This window comes from Chenopodium album, chromosome 20 (assembly GCF_948465745.1).
Source record: "Chenopodium album chromosome 20, dcCheAlbu1.1, whole genome shotgun sequence".
Lineage (NCBI taxonomy): Eukaryota > Viridiplantae > Streptophyta > Magnoliopsida > Caryophyllales > Amaranthaceae > Chenopodium > Chenopodium album.
In genome coordinates, this window is record NC_137853.1 from 36,124,542 (window position 1) to 36,151,132 (window position 26,591).

The following is a 26,591-nucleotide window of genomic DNA, read 5'->3' on the forward strand; positions in this document are numbered from 1 at the left end:
GCTCGGATTTTCACATTAATCTTATCATGGAATGCAGGGAACTGAAACAACTTTGTTCAAGGTTTCAAATTAAGTTCGACAAGAGGAGCTTGAACTAGTTAGCAGATTGCTTGGCCACGCATGATGGGAATGACTATCTGCACTCTAATGATTCGGTGACTATGTTGTATGAACCACCTAACTTTTGTATGAGTCTATACTTAAAGGAACTCAATCTAATGATGTAGGGGATGTTATTGCTAGCAGCGAGTACATAGTTGATCTATTTTAGCCCATTTCCGTCAAAAAAAAAAAAAATTAAAAGAGCTTGTCCTAATTTGACTTCTGAGTAGTTTTGTTTTCAAAGTGTACCAATCTAAGAGAGATGCTATTCGAAAAGATGGGGTGGTTTTGCATTTACATTTTTGCAAATGATTAAGTATATTTTTCCCACAGATGATATCATTCTTCTTGGAAATATCTGAAGTCAGTCTTAGTTTGCTAAGCACCGTAACCTTTTTTCTACTATTTATTGGTCTCGTTAGGTTTCATCTCTACTAATTAAATTAAATCGTTTTGGGATTATATTATGCTCCACAATGTGAAGGTCAAAGCGTCCAAAAGACCTTCCATTTAGAATAGTTATGCACCAGGTTAATTGTTAAAATCAATATCGATCAGTTAATAAGTTCACCCTGAGCAATGGAGAGGTGGGGCGTAGGGATGACAATATTAAATGGATATCCGCCAACCCGATTCGCCCGCTTAAAATAAATGGACGAGAACCCGGAATAAATGGATGAAAAGCGGGTGACGGATGAAGTGGATGATGAATCCGATTGGATGTGGATGATGATTTTTTCACCCGCTAACCATCCACCCACCCGTTTAACACATATAAAGATTTATAATCTAATAGTTTTAATTAAAAAAATTTAAATATACAATAAAAAGACTTTATTTGTTGCAAATTAATTTTTTTCAAAGAATATGTAGTTAATGCTTCCATTTTATTAATAAATTATTATAACTTATGGTATAAATAACCATAAATTAAATTTTATATGAAATTGTTTTTCATTAAATGTTCATCCATTAGTCACCCCATCCACCCGTTTCATCCGCGGATGATGGATGGACCGATACGGATGATGGGTGAAGCGGATGATGGATGGATGTGGATGAAGCGATTGGAAAAATGGATGGATGCGGGTGAAGCTCCACCCGATTCGAATCCGATCCATTGCCATCTATAGTGGGGCGTTGGTGTGGATTGATCGCCAGAGCAGGCGCTTGGATGTTAAGGTCATTGTTCTATGTACAAGTCCTACATCATTACAAGTACAAAAATATAGGACCTCTTCATAAGTACAACAGTTTTGTGCAAAATGCCACGCATGGCCACGTGTCACCCCTGTGTTGCACGTAGCAAGCCTGCGTGCCACGCGGGACTTGTCTTGCGGCGCAGGCTTACATCATCCCAGTTTCTGGCCAATGAGAGACTAGATGCATGATTTGATGTCCGAATTTGATGATTATAAGATGATTTTTGACGGTTATGGACCAGAATCAGGATTTAGGCCAAAACCAGCTCAATTAGGCCCGGTTTCATGATTCCGGCCCTCGGGACTCCGATATGACATTGGACATATCGCTACAGACCTTTAAAAAGTACAAAATGACCCTCGAATAACTTAGACTCAGGATTCAAGTCTCGAGAAGAATTGAAATTGAATTGAAAAGGTGTTTGATTGGGATTTCGGAGGACTCAAAACGAGACCGGGGTGCTATTTAGAGGACTCGAATCTAGCCCGGATGCTATTTTTGGGATTGATGCTTGGTTTGCTTTAGAAAAGGGGTGCTTTGGACGGTTTAGAAAAGACAAGGTTCCACAACGTCGTATCAGCGACCCTTTCAGGTCTGGCCAACAGTCCTCCTCTGTTATCGTCATTGATCCCCCATGGGGAGGCACCAAATGAGGGGTCTACAGAAGCCCCCACTTTGACTGAGTCTATAGAGACAAAAGTCCCGTAAGACGAAGGTCAAAGTGAATAGCTACGAAGGACGATTATAATGCTTTTGCGCTTATAATCGCCCTTTTACCACTTGTACCTGCAAAACAAGCAAATGTTAGGGTTTCTAGGGATGCTGTTCATCCTGCTCCATGGGTTTGACTGTCTGAAGATCTGATTTGCCGGAACAATTACATTACTTAAGCTCTGCAAGGGAGGGTTTTGAACTGTTTGTCTACTGCAAATACTCCGCTGGAAATATGGGATGTACCACTGGGGATTTTATTCTCATGTTGCTTGGACATTCTGCTTGGGAATAGAAGGATTGTCTGAGCTGTGGTGTGCTGTTAAATGAGTCAAAAGTAGTCCAGCAAGGTGACGAGACCCTAGCTTTGCATTTGGGATTCTTAGTGGTTTCATGCAGACACTGATTTGCAAATTAAGGGGTGCCGCGCCTGTGGATAGGCTGCCTACGTATCCGTAAAGGAATCGGACCTTACGTAGCTCTTGGTTGTGCTTGACCAAGACTGGTCGTGCAAATTGAAATCAGTTAAGACTGGTGTAAATTGAAATGCTCCTAGACATGTTGAGAACTGAGAAAGGTCGAGACATGCTAAGGCAAGGCGAGACAAGTTAGGACCTGCTGAGACATGGTGAGACAAGTTGAGACATGTTGAGACATGCTAAGAATCATTGGGACAACAAATACGTGCTGAGACCGATTAAGATCTTTGATAAGCTTTTGACTGGCTGTGACATAATACAATGAGCTAAGACAATTTTTGATTGATTTGGACCGAGAAATCATTTTTGAGAGATTATGACTAAGATAAAATTTAACAGCAATTAATTAGTTATTGCAATTAATTAGTTAATAAACTTAAATAACCTAATTTTACTTATAAAATAATAGGCCATTGTAATCCCCCATATTTATAAATATATTATAAATGAATTTTTATTTTATTTATAATATTTATATGTGTTTTTCCGAGATTTAAGTTTTAAAGTTCCAAATTATTTTTGGGTTGATGATTGATTTTGTTCTAAAAGGATTTTTAATTGTCCATTCTACATATATGTCATACATATTAAACAAAGCTAGTCCATTTCATTTATCTAATTGGCCCATTAATTTTATGAGGCCCAACCTTAAAACTAACCCTACACCACTCTCTCTCTCCTATAAATACCTCATACATCCCCAAATTTTTCCCCACACAAAAGGTTAGTGTTATTTTTCCTCCTCTTTATTTTCTTTATTTTATTTTTCCTTTATTTTCTTTCCCCTTATTTTTTTTCTCTTCTTTTCTTTTCCTTTTTTTTCTTTTCTTTTTCCTTTTCTTTACGTGAGTTTTGACTCACCACCATTGTTGCACCACCAACTCCGCCTGCTACCACACCACCTCCAGCCGCCGGACGCCGGTCGCCGCCACCCCTGACCGCCGGTGCTCCAGCAGCAGCCACGTGGCTGCTGTTCTCCCTCCCCTTATTCCTCCTTTGCTTTCATACTTTTGCTTAATCTTCATATAATTGTCTTGGGTTTTGATTTTGTAGTATAAAGATTATATTTTTAGTATTAAAATCATGTTTTTGATAGCTTAAACTTATAAATTTCAGATTTTGTTTATGTTATAATTTTCAGATTTTATAATTTTAAAACCTAGGGTTTCAATTTATTTAAATTGGGATTTTAGGGTTCTTATTATGACTAATTAATTTGGGGCTTTTGTTCCTAGTCAATTTCTAATGATTAATTAAGCATAAAAACATGTTTTTGATAAAGTTTTAAGCAATTTTAATCTAATTTATATTGCTGGAATTTTGGTTAAGTATTAATTTATTGTTGTTGGTTGTTTTCTAGGAAGTGATTATTACTTAGGAGACTTTTAAGTGATTAAAAGTGGCTCAAAGGATTGTTTATACGAGGTACGTACATGTCTACTTCATTGCAAGTAGTATCATGTTTAGGTACCAAAAGGAAAGAACTTAGTTTCATGATTAGAGAACACTTGGATGGAAATTGTTTGGTTATATATTTAATTAATTCATGTATTTATGTTTATGAGGCATGTTTTGGTGAATTAATTATGCTTGTATGGAATTATGGATGCAAGTATGTGGAATTATATTGGATTAATTGTTTGTATGGAATGTTGATACAAACATATTTTATTGGATTGGTTTGTTAACCACATTTGGATTATTAAAGGATTGTAATTGAATGGTTTAAGTGGAATGAATTTATTAATTATTCCACAAGGTTATTATTATTTATTTATTACTCAATCATAACTTGTTAGTATGTTGAGTAAAGGTGGATTAAGCCGAAATGGCTAGGTGGGTTGACTATGTTCAACAATTTTGAATAATTTGAAAGTTTAATGGAATTAAAGGTCAATTTGTGATGTGATCACCATTGTCCTAAATAAGATTAAAAATGAATTGATGTATGATTGTTATGTATGGTCTTCTTGATTGAGTCGGCTATTAATTAAAATTGTAATCATGTAAAGTGAAACATGGATGAACAATAAAACTCTGGAAAGCGTGCACTTCTAGAGTATTGACAATTATGGGTTGGGGTACACGGTGGTAGCCCGTGGCTTTTCGAGGCTTGTTTGATCAACATGTCCTCTTCTCTTTTGGTATTTACATTTTATTTTATAATGAAAGTTAGATGGGATCCTAGACTAACTTTGTGAGAATGGAGTCGCGCCCATTCTTGCATCGCGCTAAACTTTTATTTCAAATGGTCATTTGGGACCAAAATGATTTGGTGGATTGGACAGCCTGGTCTATTGCTTACTCCAAATTAAATTAATTAAATTAAATATAAAGAGTTAAGTGTTTGGAATTGGTTAGTAAGTATGTTGAGTCAGTTGAATTGTTTAAGTGTAGAGTCTTGATTAATGAATTTGAGTTGTATGTTTATTTACTTTAATTAATTGAGCATGCTAGGTTTGGTACGTTGTAGCTTGTATGTACTCAGCTTTGCTGATTGCGTGCTTTTGTATGTGTCTTTCTTTTGGTCATGGCCTTCGCCTTTCAATGACCTTGTGATGATCCAACTATTACACTTGTATTATTGGGGAGCAGTATCACACAGGTTATCTTGATGATGTGAAGTTCGGGATTTTGACATACGCATTGTCAAGGGTTTGGCGTGGTTGAGAGTATTCGATTCTTGTGTTGAACTTATTTATATTTTGCTATTTCGTTTATGTATTGGATTTTTAATATTGGTTTGGTTTTAAATAAGGGCCTTACATGGTTCCAATTTGTAAGCTTTTACTTATTCGTTTTCTAAACTATGTTATTTAAAAAAACCCAAGTTTGATTTTCCGCTGCGATACTTTGATAAAGCCTTAACGTTTTAACACGTGGCGGTAACATGTCAATAGTTCTCCACTATTTTATTTAAAGTAAGTGGTTTGGAAAAGGGAGAATTATTGGGGTGTTACAGCCATAGTGATTAGTTTTGAACAAGAGATTAAAGATTCAAAATTCGGCCCCTATAATATTTTCATTTCGAGTTTCGGGTCAGTAGGTCGAGTTCGATTCAGATTTCGGGTTGTGCTTAAAAACTATAAAAAAAAAAAAATTATTTAAAGCTTAATAATATTACGTTATATGAATTTTTGGTCAAATCAAGCAGAATTCGGGTTGTTCGGGTTCGGGTCGGGTTAGAGTTTCTCTCAGTAACTTCGGGTCGAGTTCGGGCCAGGTTCTCGGGTCGGGTAAGGGATTTCCAGCCATCAAAATCCGCCACAACTTAAAATATGGTAGATTCGGAATGGTCGGATATGGAGATGAGACATGTATGGGATATGTACACTGTAACATCCACACCCGCCCCATCACACATGTTAGGTTCGATTTTTATCTTCATCTCCATTTCATCATCCAGCGTCACCTTATTGGGTTGATGCAATATGCAAGACAGGTTTCAACTAAAACTCGTTCCATTAACATCCCTAAAATTTACATCATGATAAATTTATAATCCAATATTCTAATATGATATACAAACAAATATACACGAGTATTTTATACGTAGTATATGCATAATTAATTTTTAATGTTTACCATGAAGGAAGAAAAAATGTTTGAGAAAAAGAAAATCGAAGAAACAAGAAAGAAAAGAGACCGTGGAAATAAGGCAAAACCTCTCCCTCTATTTCCATGCTCCTTGTCAATTGTCATATGCTATGTTCCTTTGAAGACTACCTTTTTTACCCAGTTGCCCTAATTACCCAAACCCTTCTATTTCTCCCCTTTTCAACAAAAACTCAATTAACACAAAAAATCAAAAAAATCCAGTGAACACAACAAAAAATACCCAAAACTCCAATTAAACCCCCCAATTTTAAAACTACCCAGAAGAACTGGGGTTAAGCTTAACATCAGAATTGCCGAATACCCACAAAAATTAATCTAATTTATTATTTGGGTTTCTAAATTTCTTCCATTTTTCTCCCTGTTTTCTTGATTTTTCTGGGGTTGAAGAGATTTACAGAGAAGAGTGGTATGATGTAATGAATGTTGGATTATTCATATTTTCTGGGGTTAATTTACCTTCTCCTGGATATTTCTAAGTACCAAAAAACTTGGGGTTAATTTCATTGTATTTTTTCAATGCAAAGCTATGATCTTTTGCCAAATCCCACCTTAATTAGCCCTAACCCTCACCTTCTTGATCCTCCTGCTATGGAGGACGCCGTATCGTCCCCGATCCACCGATCTTTGGTTGAACCGGAGACTAATGGGGATACCCAAAAGCCTGAAACCAACAATAACCCTGAAGCCGAAGCCAAAGCCAAAGCCGAAGCCGAAACCGAAACCAGAACTGTAACGCAAGAGGGTAGTAACCCAATTGAGGATGAAAGCAAGAAAGAGCTGGGTGGTAATGATGCTGGTAGTAAGAGCAATAACAAAAACGGAAAGAAGGAGAGCAATAATAATAGTAATAATAATGTAATAGTTAGGAGAGAAAGGCCAACTCGAGCTTGCACGGCTCGGCCGGCCAAGTATGTCGACCCTCCGGTGATCGAGCGGAGGGCGAGGCCGCCGAAGAGGGAGAGAGTTGAGAAGGTAGTGGTGGAGGAGGAGGTACTGGAAGAGGAAGATGATGATTTGCCAAAGGAGCATTGTAGTAAGGTTGTAACTTCATTGGTGAATCCACCTACACCGGAGCAAATGCCGCGGTGGCACTTGAGGTCTATGTGGGAATTGGCTTCAATACTCAATTTTCTCCATGTCAGTTAAGATATTAAGGAATGGAATTTTGTTATTTAATTTTGGTTTATTTTGTTGTTTTTTGAGCTTGATTGAGGTGTTTTTGTTTGTGGGTTGTAGTTGTTTAGGGCAGTTTTGAACATTAATGCTGAATTCAGTGCTGAGGAGTTGGAGTCTGCATTGCTTACTCCCAATAGTACATTGAGTGATATACATATCCCATTGTTGAAGGTTGGTCCATTGCTTTCTAATCTATATTAAGTGTGGAAATTATTTTACCGTTTGTTATGTTTGTTTGATGGTGGAAGTAATAGCTGTTTGCTTACTTGAATGATAATTTGAAACTGGTTAGTGTTTACTGATAATGCATGTGTACTTACTATGATATTTGTTACATAGAAAGGAATTTTGTGTCTATCTGGAAGAGAATTACGACATTGCAAATGTGTAATTTTTATATCGGAGGCCTGTATGCACTTGCTTGAATTGATGTATTAACTCCTAGGATTCCATTGATTTAAAGTTGAGTTTGACATTGTCATGTATTAGTTGTATAAAAATTCTTTACTGTAGTTTGAAGGCTTTTGATGTTCAGGTCTGAGACTTCGTTGGTAATATTGTGAAAGAGATTGCTGTATGATCAGGTTGTTAATTGTGCTTTGAGACCTGAGATATGCAGGCAAATTGTAGCTTGTATCTGTGTTCTAGTCTGTCTTTTTTAGGGTAGTGTAGCAGAACTCTAGAAGCTTGTGCTAGTTATACTTTTGGTGAATGAGATCGCTAGCTGATTAGATTTTTAATCTTGCTTTGAAACCTTAGATATACAGGAAGTGTTAGTTTGTATCTTTGTTCTAGTATGTCTTTATGAGGTAGCATATTAGAACTCTAGAAGCTTGTATTTAGTTATATTTTGCTGCAAGGAAAAGGGTTAAGCTCACTTGCTTCACAATTGAATTAGGAAGAATCCATTTACCACTCTGGTTTGAGCCTCAACTCTCCAAGAGTGTGCCGCAGATGATCATGAATCTGAAATGTCTTTGCAAAGAAATGGTGTTTAATGTGATTTATATATTTATTTTGGTGTAGAGAGTCACAAGGGAAAGTGATGTAGGCGGGATTTGATCCTAGGTCTTGGGTATCCCCCAAACTTTGACCAAATAAGCTAGTTGACATCCACATGTTACTTTATGTGTGCATATGCAATGTTACTGATATCTACCATCCATTCATTCTTGTAAGTTTCTTTCAATGTATGCAATATCGTCTAGGAACCTGAAGTGGTGGGGTAGATTGACATTTTTTCTACCTTGCTTGCTCATTGACTTTGGTCAATATGATCCTTCTAATGAGCATGTGAGTGTGACGGAGCCTCTGTTGTGGATTGGTAGGCACGTAGTAAGAGTATGCCTCATATTTTTAGAAAGTGCAGAATCATGTGAGTGTTTATTATTATTATTATTATTATTATTATTATTTTTTTTTTTTTTTTTTTTTTTTTTTTTGAAAGCATGTGAGTGTTTAGTTGTGGTATCTTTGTTCAATTAATGTCTGAAATATTAAGCCTGTGTCGTAGGCATTGGGATAGTTAGCTTACTGCTACCTTTTCTTTTGTGTTAGTTTCTGTCAATTAAGAGCTTATCATAGAGCATACAAGTAAATTGGTGATATCAATTATATGGTGGGATGAGTACTTGGGTTTTTTTTTTTTTTTTTGGGGGGGGGGGGGGGAGGGGGGGGTAGCTTTCATTTAAAATATATATTGCAAAATTGAACTGTAAATTGTATTATTTTATTTGTATAGGGTTTCTAATTAATGAAATGATGCTGTATGTTTACATTGTTTGGGCTTGCTGATGAATGTGACTGAACTCGCTAAGCTCAAAAAAGAAGAAAGAGAGGAGGATTTTGTTAATTATTACTACATGGATTATTAATTTTTTATTTTTAGTCTGGCAAGATATGGTGCTCAATTTGGTGGAATTTTGTAATTGGTGAAAGGCTAAAGCTTTTGGGCATCTTTTTTGTGCTTATGGATAAAATGTAGGGTTGTTCAAAGTAATTGGGAAATTATTCCTTTTAAGGTATTTCGGCTACACATTACCCTTTACTAGGTTTGTAAACAAGTGTATTAATTTAAAGCTGATTATTTTTATTCTTTAGACTCTGCTTGAATATAGGAATGATCTATTGGTATAGCAAAATGGGAACTGCTTATTCAGACTTTAATTGTCTTAAATTATTGGTGAAGCTTGAGCCACTAAGCTCAGGTCAAGCTGATTTTGGATAAACCAGGGTAATAAATGTATAATATAGCTGGGAGTATGAAGCTACTTCGAATTTTTCAATGAGTAAAGATAGGATTGAGCCATGACCTTTGGGTTGGTAAGTAAGGTTGCTTGTGGGTAAAGTAGTAAACAAGAATTATACTTGGCTGGATGCCTAGTAGTTGACTTAATTTCCATGGAAAGAAACTCCATATTTCTAAAGTAAATGTTTGAGATATAAAAGGGAGAGCAGTGGGTCAGTGATTGCGTTGGATTGTGAGATAGTATATAATTTAGTGTGGGTGGTGGTTGTTTTTGTGATCTCATAGAATGATCTGTTGAAATAGTCTTTTATATGTTTATGTACCTTTTGTATTGGCATAGTAGCCCTATTCAAAAGCAGTAGCTCTCTCTGAAGTAGTTGTTTGGTTGGATGTTTCAGATTATAATCATGCTTTGTAGCTGTCGATCTAGTACATGATTTAATTATAGGAGTTATCTTTGTGCATGTGATTTTAGAAAAAGAAATTCCTTTTTTATTTGGGGCATCATATGTTATCATCTTTTATTTTGCTAATTCTATTGTTGCAAAAGGGTAATTTTTGTCCTTGAATACTTTGAATGTGCTGAAAAGGTTGTCTAGTGAGCTTACTTAGCTTAATACATCTTGGGTCTTAGGAAATTCTTTCTGTTCTGCTTATGTTTTTTTGCATTTTGCCCTCTCATTTGTTACTTGTACTTTAGACTTTATTACTGGTGATGGTAAACCTTCACAGCTCACCTACTGGACATTGTAACCCTTTTTTTCTTGGTTTTAGCAAACCTCTTGTCTATTCTCCTAGAGTTTTGGATTTAAGATTCTGACCATAGTTGATTCCTGAATTGAATATTGGTTTAATGTGGTCTTATTGTGTACTATTGTTCATTGAATTACTCTGCTTTTTCTTGAAGTGATCTAAAAATATTTCTTGATGCTGGTAGGCAATTCCTCCAGTTACTCGAATGGCTTGTGGACGTGAAACTTGGGTGACCGTGCTATGCAGAAAGTTGCGAGACTGGTGGCATTGGGTAATTGTCATGCTTAGTTATTTTTTATGGACAGATATGCTGCCACATTGCCCCTTCTTCTGGATTGCCTTAATTTTATTTGAATTTGTATTTGTTTGAAGGTTGCTGAAGGAGAGTTACCTATAGTTGCTAATCATGGGTGAGTGTTTGATTGCCTTTTGAGCTCTCTACTTTTTGGTGATTATGTCTTTAATGTGCTTGCTGCGTCAATCTGTAGGGCTGAGATTGAAATGTACAAGACCCTTGATCCAGCAGTGCGTGTGGTGATCCTGAAAGCCCTGTGTGACATTCGAGTAGAGGTATCACTATTATCTAATCACAAGCCTTCTTTATGCTTTTATTTGGAATCGACTTGCAGAACTTCATCTGATATCTATTAACATTCATTCCGATCGTCTGGAGGACTTTGTGTTGTGAGCGATATTTCTCATTGTACCAAGAGGCATGTTATGACCGCTAATACCACAATTAATTTTTGGTCAGTTTAGAGACAATAGTCTTGAGAAGCTCACCATGGTATCTTGGTGTGACCAGCAAATATTGTGATCTAGAAAGTTTGTGTTGAATTTGTGTCCGTCCAGTTCATGACCCTAGATACTTACATTTATTTGTTTTGCTTGTAATATGCAGCAAGATGATATCAGGAGTTATATTGATAATTCACTCAAACATGGAGCTCAGCTTTCTGCATTTCGGAAAGAGCGAATTGGCGGTGATTCACATGGAACTTCGTTTTGGTATTACATCTGATCACTTATCCAAGTTTCTGGATGTCTTTCATGCTGCAAACTAATTAGATGATTTGTTTATTGTCAGTTGTATACGAGTACTTGTGATTTTGCACTGTTTTTTAGAAATCAAGGTTTGTGTCATTTTGCAGGTATGAAGATGATGAATTTGTTGGCCATAGGCTATATCGGGAGATCAGGAAAGTTGAAAGGAAGATTGAGATGAAGAAGGGAAAGACTAAGGGCTCTAATGTCCTTCCTTGCACAACTTACGAGTGGGAAACAGTGGCAACTAATCTGGATGAATTCCTTGATGTTTCTGTAAGCTGTTGAAATGACTGTTTTTTTGCTATATTTTCATCATTCCTTCTCTCATGAAGGATACATCCACGTTTTGTTTAATACCCCTGTCACAACTAAATAGACACTGATAAATGCACCTTTTTTCTGGAAACAATTATAGTTAATGTGCAACCCAAATAAACAATTATTTCCCACTTCAGTGCAATTTTCAGAATAGCAGTTTGGTCAACATCATTACTAGTCTTTAAATGCTATGTATGAGTAAATGATAGATAATATTATGGCCTGCATATGCTCTTGTTTACCATTCCTGTGTGAATAATCTTTTGAAAGATGAACCCCCTTTTTGCATTTTCTTGTTCTTCATTTCTCCTTTTTGTTAGAACTGTGACCTTTACTGCCTATCTATTGGAAGAACTTTGTTTTTATTGCTTCCAGAGCTGTAGGATTTCTCACATTGCTTTCCTACCTTCAAAAATATATTTGTTCATTGGTTCATTCTGCGATAAAATATAATAACTGATATAACTAGTTGTTTCTAATTAGAAATGCTAGCTGTATAAAATTGCTTGCTTTCCTTGTACATTCTTCCTTAATCTGTTGGTGTTAGAGTTTTGAGAGATGCTTAATTGTCAACGCATAGAAGGTTCAATTAGTCTAAGAAGGAATTAGCTTTTTTTTTTTTTAAAAAAAAAATATATTATCCTTATTATTTGACCAAAATAGGGGTTGATGTGATGGAGGGAGCCAAGGATGCACGGATTCGTCAGATGGTAGCCGTCTCCCGTATCGGAAACGTTTTGGGGACGGGTACGGCTTGGAAACGTCCCCAAGGCGTCCCCTTCGAAAGTGGTACGGCAAGCCAATTTGGGGACGGCTAGCCTCTTGCTCGGATACGTATCGGGGACGGCGTGGCTCATTTTCTGACGTTTCCTTAGGATTTCAGCCCAAATTTTCAGAAAAAAACCCCAAATTAGTGAATTACTAACCTAATTTTCGATTTCCCCCAAATCTCAAAAACCCTAACAATTGCGAACAGCGATTCCCTTAGAGGTGCGACTTAATTCAATCCTCTGCGGTGATCGGAGACAACTGGCGACTACTCCGACAACGGCGACCGGCGAGGCTTCGACTTGTTACTGTTCCTCTTTCTTCTCTCTCTGTTCTGCACTTCTGCTTCTAGCTCTCTTTTTTCTCTTTCTTCGCACCTTCTTTTTCTCTTTCTTCTTATTTCTTTTTTTTTTTTTTTTCAAATTTACGTGAATAATGTGATTAATATTGGTTAGTAGTCTAGTACGGAATATCTTACAAACATTACAGCAGCATGTGATTCTTTTTATTTTTTATTTGAAGTCACTATAGATGTCAGTGGTGTAGAAATCAATTACTTGTTTTTTTTTTTTTTTTTTTTTACCTTTTTCCGTTTTAAATGGTACTCCGTACTATAAGTCACTATAGATTATTTATTTATTTATTTATTTATTTATTTAATATATATTTCATGGATTTATATTTTGCTCATTTTTTGCCGTACCCGTTTTATTTTGATTTTGCCGTATCCCGTCCCCGTATCCGTACCCGTTTTTGTCCCCGTATCCGTTTCCGTGCAACTTAGGAGGGAGCAAAGCAAATAGTTTAATGCTATGTGCATTGTCACATTGTGCAACAAATGAGTTTGCACGGACTCCTAGGCAAAATTTGATTGTGAGTATTGAATGGAGAGAGAAAGATGGAGTTGCATGTGATGAGGAGAGAGATAGAAATGACAACTTTAAAAGGCAAGAAAACATTTTTTGCACATAGGCAACGGTTTTTAGTAGATTTGGCACATGATATAAAACGGAGGTAGTATTTGAAATCGGATTTATGGGGTAACTCAAAATGGAACGTGTAAAGAATGTTTAAGCAACGGTATGTGATGTTGCATGGATATGGTTAGTGTTAGTTTGAATTGAAGATCCTATAATGGTCAGATATGGTTAGTGTTAGTAAAGAAGTAGCAAGGTTTGAGCAGTAGGGCTAAGTTATGCACAGTTCTGCAACTAGGTAATAAAGGTGCATTTGGGTTTGTAGAAACACACACCTGACTTGTACTGAGAATTCTATATGTGAAGGGTTAGTGATTAAAAACAGTGGTATTAAGCTACAACCATGAGCAAACTATGCTACTGGATTTTCCTTGTATGAGATGATACATGTGTTAGTTAAGAACTTAAGATGTATATTTTTGTTGAGTATGAGAGGAAAAGTGGAGAAATGTTGAATGAGAAGAGATAGAATAACAAGAGAGAATGAAGTGTTGGGTGAGAGGACAATATAAGGTGAAACAAATACGTCAAGCTGTAGTTTTTAATGAATATTAAGGTTTCTTTCTCAATTACAAGTCATTAACTCTCACTAGTAACCTTTGATCTTCTGTAGAATGACACCTTAAGGCGTGCGCACCTACTTGATGGCATTAAATTCTTTTATGGCTTCGAAGTGAGGACCCATGTCCTCTCAGAATTGGAGCCATTGTAGCATCAGCCTTCATAAGATATATTCGCTAATATCCGGCTATCTGTGGATTAACAATTTTTTTTTTTAATACTCTGTATCTCATTGAGTCGAGATGACCTTTCAAGCTATAAACTTCTGTGAGATTGGTCTGATACAGATGACCTTTCATTTGATTGTGAAGTGTCACTGGATTTTGGCTGGGATTTGTCATCAAATTTTATGAAAAAGCTAATGTCCATGTGTTTGTCTGCAGGAGAAGCTATTCTCAAGCACGAACAGAACAGAAGCTTCACTTGGAAAGAAGTTGAAGAATGATATGCTTCCTGAGATTGAGAAGATTTACAGGGTAAAGCTGTTTTGAATTCTTTCTTCTTTGCTAATACTTAGTTCCACAGTTGCCTCCAGCTTTGGGGATTATTTTCCAGTTTGTACTAATTTCTTCAGAATAGCCTGATATGCTTATGTTCTCTTGCCTTGTTTGCTTCTCTCTCTCTCTCTCTCTCTCTCTCTCTCTCTCTCTCTCTCTCAACAGAGAAAAGAAAAATTGCTGAAAAAGCAGCAACGCCAAGCTCTTCTTCTGGATAATTTTGTCATGGATGGGCTTGCTGGTGGCCGCTCCCTTCGTGACAGGAAACCTGTCACTTATACATTTGGTAAGAACTTTTAAATTAACCTTGAGGCTTTCGCCTACCATACAATAATTTATTAATTAACCTTTTACCAATCTAATTGGTAAGGTGTGCAAGCATGCCAGAGACTTGCATTACTAGTGGCTGTAAACATACAATTATTAGGATTGCCTTAATGGGATGAGAAATTGAGAAGTATTTTGTTCATGCCCAGACACCAAATTAGTTGTTTGTTGGTACTTGCGAGGGGGAGGGGGTGGGTGGGTTGAGAACTTGAGAATGAGAAATATTGAAATATATACTTCCTATATTTCAAAAAAATAAAATAAAATTGCCACACTAAGACTAAATATGTGAGAGCTTTTTGGGCAGTGTGTTTCAATTTTTATGAAACGGAGGAAGTAACAATCTATGGAAGGTTTAAAGTTCCAGCATTTGGTTGTAATCACCCTATTTTCCCCAAAAATATTGTCGTAATTTGACACTTTATATTTTTTTACTACATATTTTCTTATAGTGATTTGATGAACTATTAAATTTGAATAGCCTTTGCTACGTAAACTAAGAAAGTACAGGTTTTATACGCTCTACTGTTTGTGTATGCAAACAATTTAGTTTCCCATTTTGCATTTAATGGTTTGAGCAGATTTATGTTATCGAGGAGTAGTGAGGCGATTATAGTCGGTTCTAGATAGCTTGCCATTATTTCTTAGAGTCTACCTTGTTACCACTTTGTAGTAATAGAGCTTGTTATCTGATCGTGGATCTTTGATTTATTATACTCTTATGCAGATGATTTCGATCGTTCAATTAATGAAGCTATCAAGACCACCAAGTATGGAAATTTATTTGGACATATTCTATACATATATACTTCGGATATATTTATATGCTGTCTTATCCTCACTAATTCAATCTCCTTTTACTTCTTTCTTTGAATATAGGCGCAAACAGCCATCTCCAGAACCTGGTGTTAAAAGGGAGGGTATCAAACCTGAACCTTCCGCCAATGGTAGATGGAATGGCTCTTCACACTCCTCTCTGCACGTGTCATTTAGTCCCCCATCTCCAGCTGATTATGATGAAATGTATGTAGACCACAATTCTGAACCATTGGATCGAGGGTTAGATCTTTACACTCTAGTTTTTCTTCTAATTTACTGCAATGATAGGGTTTTCTGACAACTTTAATTTTTTGTGATATTTAGTAATCGGAGGAGACAAAGACCTCAGAGATATTCAGAGAAAGATTATGTTGAAGGGATTTCAGACAATGAGGAGGGATACTTAGATAGTGATGATGATATAGTTGGGGAAGCTGTTTATGATGAGGCATATATGCAACAGCGTAAACATAAGAAGAGAATAACTAGCAGCTCTGAAGGTGAGGGAGATGAGGAATACCAATGGAGTGAGGAAAATGGAGAAGATGAGGTGGAAGAAGAGGAAGAAGACTTGCTGAGCAATAGTGATGATAGTGACCGACCAAGAGATAGGTTTAAGAAGCCTGAGGGTCGGACTCGAAGAGGAACTAAAATAAGGTCAGTTGATGACCTAGACTCGGGTTTGAGGCGTAGTAAACGGGCTACGAGGAACCGTATTGATTACCGGAAGTACGAGCTATCTGATTCTGAAACTGAGACATCCACAAAAAACAGGAAGGTAAATCATGATAGAGCTGGTTATCCAAATTACTCGACAGAAAGTCAGGACTCTGATGAGGATGATCATGAGGAAGAGCAGCTGGAAAGAGGAGTTGGTGGGTCCACTCCCATGGTTGTTGAGAAAAGTGAAAACGAGCCCTTGCCTAAGCCTGAAAGTCCAAAGCAAGTTGATCCTGACAGGATTGAAACAAGGGGGTTTCTTGACCTTAATGAATTAGCGCCTGGTTCCGGTTTTGATGATGGACCCAGTGCTTTAGTGAAGGATGATGATCAGAAAGGTGAGTGATTTCTTTTTTAAAGAGAGGGATGTCTCAGTTTTTCCTTGTCTTTATTTCCCATCTTGGGTGGTTAGTTGTATCATATACGGAAATTATGAGTTTACAGTCTAGCCCACAAAGGTCCACGAAGGATATTCAGTTCTACGTTCACTGTTGGCGGATTTTATTCTGTGGGATACTCGAGGGATTCCTGTTGTGCAATATTACTCTGGATTTTTCACAAGGGAGCAACACAATGCGGAGGAATGGTAGATTTATTAGTCATTTATCAGAATTCGTACATCTACAGGGTTCGAGAGAGATGGGAAAAATTGTCGAGAGTTTGTTCAGTGTACAATAGCTTAACCCAACCGGTAACCAAGTTTCCTTAGAGTAAGAGCCCTGTTCTTAAATTTTTGTTGACTGGGACGACGAAAGTATCTATTATGTAGTAGTATGTAGTTGGGTTGACTGGGTTGGTTGATAAATTCTCTTAAAAGGGAGCTGGGAATACCTTGTTGTAATTCGATTCTCCTCCCACTTTAAGGGCTTATTCTGCTGCTTCTTTGTAACTTTATTACGATACTTGTAATTCTTTGCCCTGTTGCTCCCTTTATAACATGCACATATGCTGGAATTCCCTCACTTGCTTTGAGCTTGTTATCCTCGCCTTAACACAGGTTTTTGGTAAACAATCAATTTGAATGAAGCGAGCAAGCTAGCTAATAACCTATTGAAGACACATTTTGTGTAATTTATTCCTTATTTGAGAGGATTGATTTTCAAGTCGGAAAATTTGAAGTTAATTTAGAACTCCAATTTTGTATGTTAATCACATCCTCTAGGACTGAGCAAGGCTTTGAAAACCATAACTCCATAAGGCAGAAAAGTCTGATAAATTACCAATAAGCAATATTTGCAATCTTCTACTACTTTGCATCGATTTTACTAAAATACCTTCAAAATGAACACGACAAATCCAAAACTAACACAAGATGACATGGCATGACATTATAACTTGATACGACATTGATATAAAATAATTGTGTTTGACTCTCTTGGCCCTTTAATCAAATACAAACCCAATATGAAATTAGGCAAGTTAGGTTTGGGTTGAAATTTCAACCCAAAACTACCTGTCTACTCATAAATAAGTTGAACCCAAACTCGACAAGCATAACATGTGTTTGTATTAATTGTATCAATATACAAAGTATTAATTGATATAGAGTATTTAATACTCCGTATTTTATATGATTATATCATTTGCAATAAAATGTCAAATTGTTTCAAATAATATAAAACGGAGATAGTATATATAAATAGGTTTGGGTCCAGAATTTTCAGCCCATTTACATGCACGAGTCCGACACAAAACGACTTATTTGAAAACCCTAGCTCTGTGGCATATACAAAGTGGGGAATAGAGAACCTCAAGCATTTCCCCAAAGGCCCTTGAAAAAGTTTGAATCTTGCTGAAAACCCTAGAATCCAAAACAATGGCAAAGCAAAAACAAACCCTTGCAAAGTGGGTAAACACGAGTTCAGCTATTGCATCCCTCATGTTTTTAATGTCAATTCTTAAAAACTACGCACCCTATCAATTTCGCCGTTTAATGTCTCGCTATGCACGCCAATTGTTCGACGTATTGTCCCCTTACATTCATCTTTACATTGATGAGTTTTCCAACCGAGTTAACCTTTACAAGAATGATGATTTTACTTCTATACAAGCTTATTTAGCCCAAAACGGCTCTAAAAATGCTAAAAGACTCCGTTTACCTTACCTTTTCGGCGAAAAACGTATCCTTTGCATGGATGTTGATGAGGAAATGACTGATAATTTTGATGGGATCACAGTTTGGTGGAAGTTCCGATCACGAAAATCGACGTCGAAGTTGAATAAGCTAGAGAATAAGGAGAAATTTTATGAGCTTGTATTTCATAAGAAGCATAGAGAGTTAATAACTGGGAAGTATTTGGACTATGTGATTAAGGAAGGAAAAAAAGTTAGAGAAAAAAATAGAACAAGAAAACTTTATTTGAACAAAGTTGGACAGTCTTATAACCCTGAATCAATTTGGAATGCTGTTGAGTTTAACCATCCTGCAACTTTCGATACATTGGCTTTAGACCCTGAAAAGAAAAGAGAGATTATTGCTGATATTTTGAAGTTTAGGGATAGTGAGTCTTTTTACTCGAGGATTGGGAAGGCGTGGAAACGGGGCTACTTGCTTTACGGTCCTCCAGGGACCGGAAAGTCTACAATGATAGCTGCAATGGCTAACTTGTTAGAGTATGATGTGTATGACCTTGAGCTAACCGCGGCTAAAGATAACTCACAGTTGAGGAAGCTATTGATTAACACGACGAGTAGGTCTATAATTGCTATTGAGGACATTGATTGCTCGGTTGATTTAACTGGTAAGAGGGAGGAGAATTCTAAGACCAGTGGTGGAAAGAGTGCAGGATCGTCGAGTCAGGGTAGGAACAGAGGTTGCTCTGTAACTCTTTCAGGGTTGCTTAATTTTGTTGATGGGATATGGTCATCTCTTGGTGGGGAGAGGATCATAGTGTTCACGACGAATTCTGTGGCAAAGTTGGATCCGGCCTTGATAAGGGCAGGAAGGATGGACAAGCATATAGAGTTATCTTATTGTGGATTTGAAGGTTTCAAAGTACTTGCTAAGAACTATTTGTTGATTGAGGAACACTCTAAGTTTAGCGCGATTAGAGATCTGTTGGAAGTAACTAAAATCACACCTGCTGATGTTGGTGAGAGTTTGTTGCCTAAGTTCCCTGATGATGATGTTGATACATGTTTGGAGAATCTCATTCGTGCCCTCGAAAAGGCGAAGGTAGATCAGGATGCTAAGAAGGCAGCCTCAGTGAAAAGGAGAATGGAGAAAAAGGCCAAGGAAGAGGCAGAGGCTGCTGCTGCACAACCACAGGAAGTGAAGGAGACAACTAACACAAAAGATTGAAGAAGCTTGTTAAGTTAATGGGACTTTGATAGGAAAATTAGGAAGCTAGATATCACTTACTAAGTTACAAGTCTAAAGTATAACTATATAGAATATAGATGCATTAGATAATTATACATACAGTAATACTATTAATATTCTTTTATTTTTTTGGTGTTTAAAGAGCCATATGTTATGCATAAGAGCGGGGTGAGAATCCATTGAATTGGGAGGGAATCTCGAACCAATTGAGCTATCCTTCATTCTCTCACTATTATTCTTATGCTCATGTTATGCCTTAATAATTGTCTTGCCCTATGTTGGTTTACAGTGACCTGTTTAAATGTTTTTACTTTGCTTTTCTACGAAAATTCCTAAGTCAGTGGAAGAGAAGATTGAAAGCAGCTAGCTACGAACATGTTAATTAGTAATTACACCAATCTAAGTGTGGCCTTAACTCTAAAACTAAATTACTATAATAACAATCTTTATCTTTACATTTTTTTTTTAATTTTTTTTAAAAGAATCTTTATCCTAAATAATGAGTTATTTATTTATTTATTATAAATTGAAGCTAATATGGGGCACTGTTGGGCTTAGGAAAAATCGCTCATCAATTTATGTGATATGGTATGATAAAAATTTATCAATCATATTTGACTTAAAAATAGTCAAACGACCAATAATTTGGGATGAAAAGATTATCAAGACAAAAATAATGTAAGTTGTCAAATATCTTAAAAATATTGTTTAAAATTCTTACATTAAATACATCGTAGATAGATAATCCTAAACCTAATGGAATACGATGTGAAGTAAAAAAAAACCTATAAATATACTGGATTACTCACGCTATTTCTCTAGATTAAACAGTAGCTGATTTCTATCAGTAATAAAACTCCTCCTTTCCGCTACTTCACCTTAAACAACAAAACATTACCCAAAAAAATGGAGTCATATTTTGGCAATGGCAACATTATTACGTATGATAGTCATTATCAAGATGATGAACTCTTCTATCCCTGCAACCTAACCATGGTGGAATGTTTAGGCAGTTTATACTTTGATGTTTCTCGTGTTGATGAGTATGATGATGGTCACTATTATCAAGATCATGAACTCGTCTATCCTTACAACCAAACCATGGCGGAATATTTGGGTGGTTTATATTTCGATGTTTCTCATGATGAGTATGATGGTAGTCACTATTATCAAAATCATGAACTCGTCTATCCTTACAACCTAACCATGGCCGAATGTTTAGGTAGTTTATATTTCAATGTTTCTGGTGCTAATGAATATAATGATGATGATCATTATTATCAAGATCAAGAACTCGTCTATCCTTACAATCAAACTATGGCAGGTAGTTTACATTTTGATGTTTCTCGTGCTGGTGATGAATCTGATGATAACTACAATGATCAACAACATAAAGAAGTCGTAAAGAAAGAGGAAGAACAAAAGGGTAAGGTGGTCAATAAAAGTGGTGGTCAAGAAATTCAAGAAAGATTGTGTAGTAATGACGTCAACGGAGATGAAGATGATGATGATGAGTTTTGGTATGGATCCAAGATTCACAAGTTTAAAAGGGAAAAAAGAAGATCATCAATGATGGGAAAAAAGATAAATAGGTGCTCCAAAGGAAAACCTAATTAACTAGAGGAATTAGAAACCCTTGCAATTGTGCAATTAAACGCTTAGTACGTACATACTATAACAAGATTTACAACTAGCTATGTCATTAGAACTCGCATAAAAGTACTAGATTTTTAACACAATATTACTTAAAGTGATGATAGAAAAATTGGTTCAATGATGCTTCAATCATAAGTTTCATTTAAATACTCTATTTGAAATAGATTTGTTGAGTTTTATGAAGTAGACTTTAATTAAACCCCGTTATAAAAGTACGGAGTACAAATTTTTATTTTTTTTATTTTTTTTTATGCAAAAAAGTATAAAAGTTATGATTGGAAATAAAAAAGAAATAAGTGTAGAACGTCATTATTAGTAAGCACAAAATTGGTTTCAAAAAAAAAAAAAATGTAAGCACAAAATTATTACTTTGTGTTTCTTTTTTCTATGTTTTTTTTTGTTGGCAGCAGTATTTTAGGTTATGTTCATTTCAATTTAAAAATAAATATTCTGTAAATATAATTTCAGTATTTCAGTTCAGTTAAATTAATTTTAGTTCAGCAAAAATAAGTTCAATTCAGTAAATATAATTTCAAAGTAGCAAAAATAATTTCAGTTTGGTAAAATTAATTTTAGTTTAGTAAATTTATTTAAGTTCGATAAAAATAATTTCAGTTTAGCAAAAGTAATTTCAGTCTATCAAAAATTAGGTTCGGTAGATGAGGCCTTAGGCTGGTATAGATTAATTTATTGTAAAAGTTATCTTTAAAATATAAAGTTACCCCTATACTACAAAAATTATTATTTATCTAATGATTAATTTTATCTTACAATAAAACTTATAATGTATTAATTTAATCATATTAGTCTTTATAGTATGTAACTAGTTTAGTCCCTGTGCATTGCCCGGATTAAGTAGCTATTATTTGTTTAAATAACTGTCCAATTTTATATTCAAAAAAAGTATAATCATAATCTCATCAATTAATTTTGAAAGAAGTATTGTATTTATTTAGTTTGGAATAGTCCTCAATATATATATATATATATATATATATATATATATATATATATAAAAGGATGATGTCTAAAATAGTTTAGGCGGGAAAATTTTTAATAAAAAAGTGACATGTGTCCCTTTATGATGTCAGCAAGTTTTGCTTTAGTAATAGTTAATATATAAATAGATTATTTGTAATTATGAATATATTTAAAAAAATTACATATTGAAATAAAATTCAAACAGACAATAAATTAAAAATTACCCGGGATTAAAATTACCATAAAAATAGTTAAAGTTAAACAAAAGAAAATACAAATACGAAGTAGTCCATAATCTCAATCTCAAACAATAATAAAAGTGGAAAATTGAGAAAACCCTAAGACCCTTTTACAACACAGCCGTCCCCTTTCTAAAGCTCATTCGACGGCGGTGTGAGCTTTTCTCCTTCAGATCCCCCTCCATCTTTTCCAGGTTTTTATCTCTCCTCCTCTTTTTATCATATTTATCATCCTTTACTGCTTTTGTAAATTCCAGAATTTTGGGTTTTTATGTGCATGATTACAAGATTATCATCAGTTTGATTGTATGGTTTTGTGTGGAATTGATGATTTTGATCTTATAGATTTTGTTTCTGTAGATTTTATGATGAAAGTTTGTATCTTTCTATTCAGATTGGGTGTTTTTGGGTATAAAAATACTGAATTGGATTGTTTTTTGAATGGATTTATGTTGTAATTGTTAAAATTTGTGTAAAGGGTTTTAGAATTATGGCATATTATTATTGTTAATTGCTTCAATTTTGTTGGTTAAATTGCATTGCACCCTTTTGAGTTGAATTTCTGAGTTTAAGATCTTACCCTTTTTAAAATCTATGCTGAAAAGGGGGTTTTGGTGATTGATCTTATGCTATGTAGCTATATGAGAAAATTTTTGTGTTGATCTTTGTGATTTGGAGTATTGTCAAAGAAAAAAAAAATTGTGGGCGAGAAAGGGATACTGGGTAATGATGGTAGGAATTATTGAAGTATAGAATTTTAGTCGGTAGCAAACTAATTCAGTAATCGATGAATTGGTTGTGTGGCAATCATGAACCCAGATTAAGGTTTGTAGGGAGTTGTGGGAAATTAGGGAATTCAGTCGGTAGCAAATCGATTCAGTGATAGATGATAGATGATAGATGAATTGGCTGTGTGGCGATCATGAATCCAGATTAAGGTTTGTAGTGGAGTTTTGGGAAATTATTTTAACTTTAATTCTATTCCAGCCTTCCAGGGAGATATAATCTTGCTGCGTGTTGCCAATTAAAGTTCTTGTTAACCAAACTAATGATAGCACCAAAGGAGCAATCCCCTATTTTAGGAAGACCTGTGTTGACCAATTATTTCCTTTGTGGATTATGTTTGTTATGGACTCGTAACGCTCGTTCGCTGTTAATATGAAGTCACGTAGGACACCAACCGTTTTCGATACTGGATTGATTTGTTACCAAATGTATTGGACTTTCTATATAATGGTTGTTTAACTTCTAGAGTTGGACATTCTGTTGGTCATAATTATTTCCTTTGTGGATATGTTTGTCATGGACTCGTAACGCTCATTCGCTGTTTATATGAAGTCATTTAGGACACCAACCGTTTTCGATAGTAGATTGATTTGCTACCAAATGTATTGGACTTTCTACTTAATAGTTGTTTAATTACTAGTTGGAGATGCTGCTGGTCATAATTATGATAGTTCATGAGAATATGTGATCATTGTGATTATATGTAGCTTAGGTTCCATCTGTTATAAAACCTTTTTTTTTTTTTTTTGAAACAACATTTAAAAATTGTTTGAAAATCTTAGTCAAATCAGTAATTAGTAGTTTCACTTATAATTCTAATGTTTTGGCTTTTTGTGACCTATCTATATATTTTACTATCTTGAGAAATAATACAAAGTATATACTTTTTAGTTCACCATGTAATTGGTACCTGGTGCGAGTGGTTTCATATTACTGATTGTGGGAGGCTTATTTGTGCAGGTGAATATACCCAAAATTCTGGTTTAAGATGTCAGACAGCCATGAGACTGACAAGAATATTGAAATATGGAAGATCAAAAAGCTGATCAAGGCATTGGAAGCTGCCAGGGGGAATGGAACAAGCATGATCTCCCTTATCATGCCTCCGCGTGATCAAGTTGCTAGGGTTACAAAGATGTTGGGTGATGAGTATGGAACTGCTTCCAATATCAAGAGTAGGGTGAATCGTCAATCTGTGCTAGCAGCTATTACATCTGCTCAACAGAGGTTGAAGCTGTACAACAAGGTTCCTCCTAATGGGCTTGTTCTATACACCGGAACCATCGTAACCGATGATGGTAAAGAAAAGAAAGTAACCATTGATTTTGAGCCCTTCAGGCCAATAAATGCTTCCTTGTATTTGTGTGACAACAAATTCCATACAGAGGCATTGAATGAACTACTTGAGTCTGATGATAAGTTTGGCTTTATTGTCATGGATGGTAATGGTACCCTATTCGGTACTCTGAGTGGGAACACCAGGGAGGTGCTTCACAAATTTACTGTTGATCTTCCAAAGAAGCACGGTAGAGGAGGACAATCTGCATTACGTTTTGCTCGTCTTCGAATGGAGAAGCGGCATAACTATGTGAGGAAGACTGCAGAACTCGCCACTCAGTTTTTCATTAATCCTGCTACAAGCCAGCCTAATGTTTCAGGACTTATACTTGCTGGGTCAGCTGACTTTAAAACTGAGCTCAGTCAATCTGACATGTTCGATCCTCGCCTTCAGGCAAAGATTCTAAATGTTGTAGATGTTTCTTATGGTGGTGAGAATGGTTTTAACCAGGCAATAGAGCTTTCTGCTGAAATTCTTGCCAATGTGAAGTTTATTCAGGAGAAGAAGTTGATAGGAAAGTACTTTGAGGAGATCAGTCAGGATACAGGTAAGTATGTTTTTGGTGTTGAAGATACACTCAAGGCTTTGGAAATGGGGGCTGTTGAGATTCTCATTGTCTGGGAAAATCTTGATATCAATAGATACTCACTGAAAAATGCCTCAACTGGTGAACTTATCGTAAAACATTTGAACAAGGAGCAAGAGGCTGACCAGAGCAATTTCCGGGACTCAGAAACTAATGCTGAGTTGGAGGTGCAGGAAAAAACTTCTTTGCTGGAATGGTTTGCTAATGAGTACAAGAATTTTGGATGCTCCCTTGAATTTGTCACTAACAAATCCCAAGAAGGATCGCAATTTTGCAGGGGTTTTGGTGGCATAGGAGGAATTCTCCGTTACCAACTCGATATGCGATCCTTTGATGAGCTTTCTGATGATGGGGAAACCTATGGAGATTCTGATTAATCACTCATCAGCTTGGCATTCCCATGCCCAACAACTTGAGCATCAACCAGACCTAAGTAAGTACGAGTAGTACATAATTCATCGCAGATAAGTTGCTGCTCAGGTTGTCCTCTGAGGATTTCTACAGAGTTGTTCCATTTAAGGTTTAATTATCAATTTCAACATGTTTCATATAACGTTGTGTGTAATACCTTTCTCGAGATCCCTTTAGAATCTAGAATTCTTGTGCTCCGAGAATACACCATTGCGTCTTGAGGTTGACCATACCTGAAGTGATTTTGATTGAGATGTTGAATGAATCAATATTGTTGTTTGATATCATAGAATTCATTGCATGAGGTAATGGTATAAAGATGTCGTTTTTCTTTTCTTTAGGATCGCCTTTTTTCTTCTGATCTTTGTTGATTCAGGTAGTGAAACTGTTATCCTAGGTATATTAGGTCAAGGGGTTGATTCGCCCTTTGCTTTAAACATTTCTATGTTAGTGTTTTGGGAAAAGATTCATACTTTGAAGCTGTATGCTCAAGTATAGAAATAATGTTTCTTCTTTATTCTCTAGCAATAAGTCAATTACCTTCAACATATTGCTGTATGCCTGTATTCTGCTATTCGCTACTACTTTCGTATGGATCTTTTGGAGTTTAATTCTTGTATTGTATGTTTTTCATCTTTGGGTAAATAGCCGAAAATGCTTATATTTGCTTGTATGGAGTTTGGTTCAATTGGATTAGAGCAATTTATACTTATACTGCTGACAGTGTGTTGGTTTAATCCTTATTGGCCCTTCCCTCTATAAATGTGGAACAAAGGCAATATATGCGGTCTCAATTGTAATATTTTGATTATTAACATTTTTAATATCATATTTGTGAAAGTATTAAAAAGACAAAGTAGGTATTATGAAACTACTCCGTACATATTTAAACAAAATCAACCATATTTTATATGATAATTTTTTTTTTTCCTTATATACATTGGTAA

The 26,591-nt window shown here is 35.7% G+C and overlaps 2 protein-coding genes and 1 pseudogene across 2 annotated transcripts; all 3 read left to right on the forward strand.

Annotated features, from left to right (window-relative positions):
- The first annotated feature begins 6,229 nt into the window (after positions 1 to 6,229).
- LOC145598247 (DDT domain-containing protein DDR4-like) lies at positions 6,230 to 17,286 on the forward strand. The gene is made up of 12 exons (XM_081654578.1): positions 6,230 to 7,250; positions 7,350 to 7,460; positions 10,475 to 10,561; positions 10,663 to 10,700; positions 10,779 to 10,860; positions 11,192 to 11,298; positions 11,442 to 11,610; positions 14,345 to 14,437; positions 14,624 to 14,744; positions 15,513 to 15,555; positions 15,665 to 15,844; positions 15,929 to 17,286. Exons 1-12 carry the CDS (start codon positions 6,630 to 6,632, stop codon positions 16,668 to 16,670), a joined length of 2,394 nt encoding a protein of 797 aa, XP_081510704.1. The 5' UTR covers positions 6,230 to 6,629; the 3' UTR covers positions 16,671 to 17,286.
- An 854-nt stretch (positions 17,287 to 18,140) lies between these two features.
- LOC145597126 (AAA-ATPase At3g28580 pseudogene) lies at positions 18,141 to 19,625 on the forward strand (annotated as a pseudogene).
- Positions 19,626 to 22,578: 2,953 nt separating this feature from the next.
- Positions 22,579 to 26,218, forward strand: LOC145597297 (eukaryotic peptide chain release factor subunit 1-3). Its single transcript, XM_081653432.1, has 2 exons — positions 22,579 to 22,716; positions 24,269 to 26,218. Exon 2 carries the CDS (start codon positions 24,297 to 24,299, stop codon positions 25,608 to 25,610), a length of 1,314 nt encoding a protein of 437 aa, XP_081509558.1. The 5' UTR covers positions 22,579 to 22,716; positions 24,269 to 24,296; the 3' UTR covers positions 25,611 to 26,218.
- The last annotated feature ends 373 nt before the right edge of the window (positions 26,219 to 26,591 follow it).

What these genes read in the sequence shown, in the direction of transcription:
- LOC145598247 (XM_081654578.1), top strand. Translation starts at nt 6,630, where the DNA reads ATGCAAAGCTATGATCTTTTGCCAAATCCCACCTTAATTAGCCCTAAC. An exon ending in ACCTGTCACTTATACATTTG is followed by an intron (nt 14,745 to 15,512) that starts GTAAGAACTTTT and finishes ACTCTTATGCAG; the next exon opens with ATGATTTCGATCGTTCAATT. An exon ending in TCTGAACCATTGGATCGAGG is followed by an intron (nt 15,845 to 15,928) that starts GTTAGATCTTTA and finishes TGTGATATTTAG; the next exon opens with TAATCGGAGGAGACAAAGAC.
- LOC145597297 (XM_081653432.1), top strand. Translation starts at nt 24,297, where the DNA reads ATGTCAGACAGCCATGAGACTGACAAGAATATTGAAATATGGAAGATC.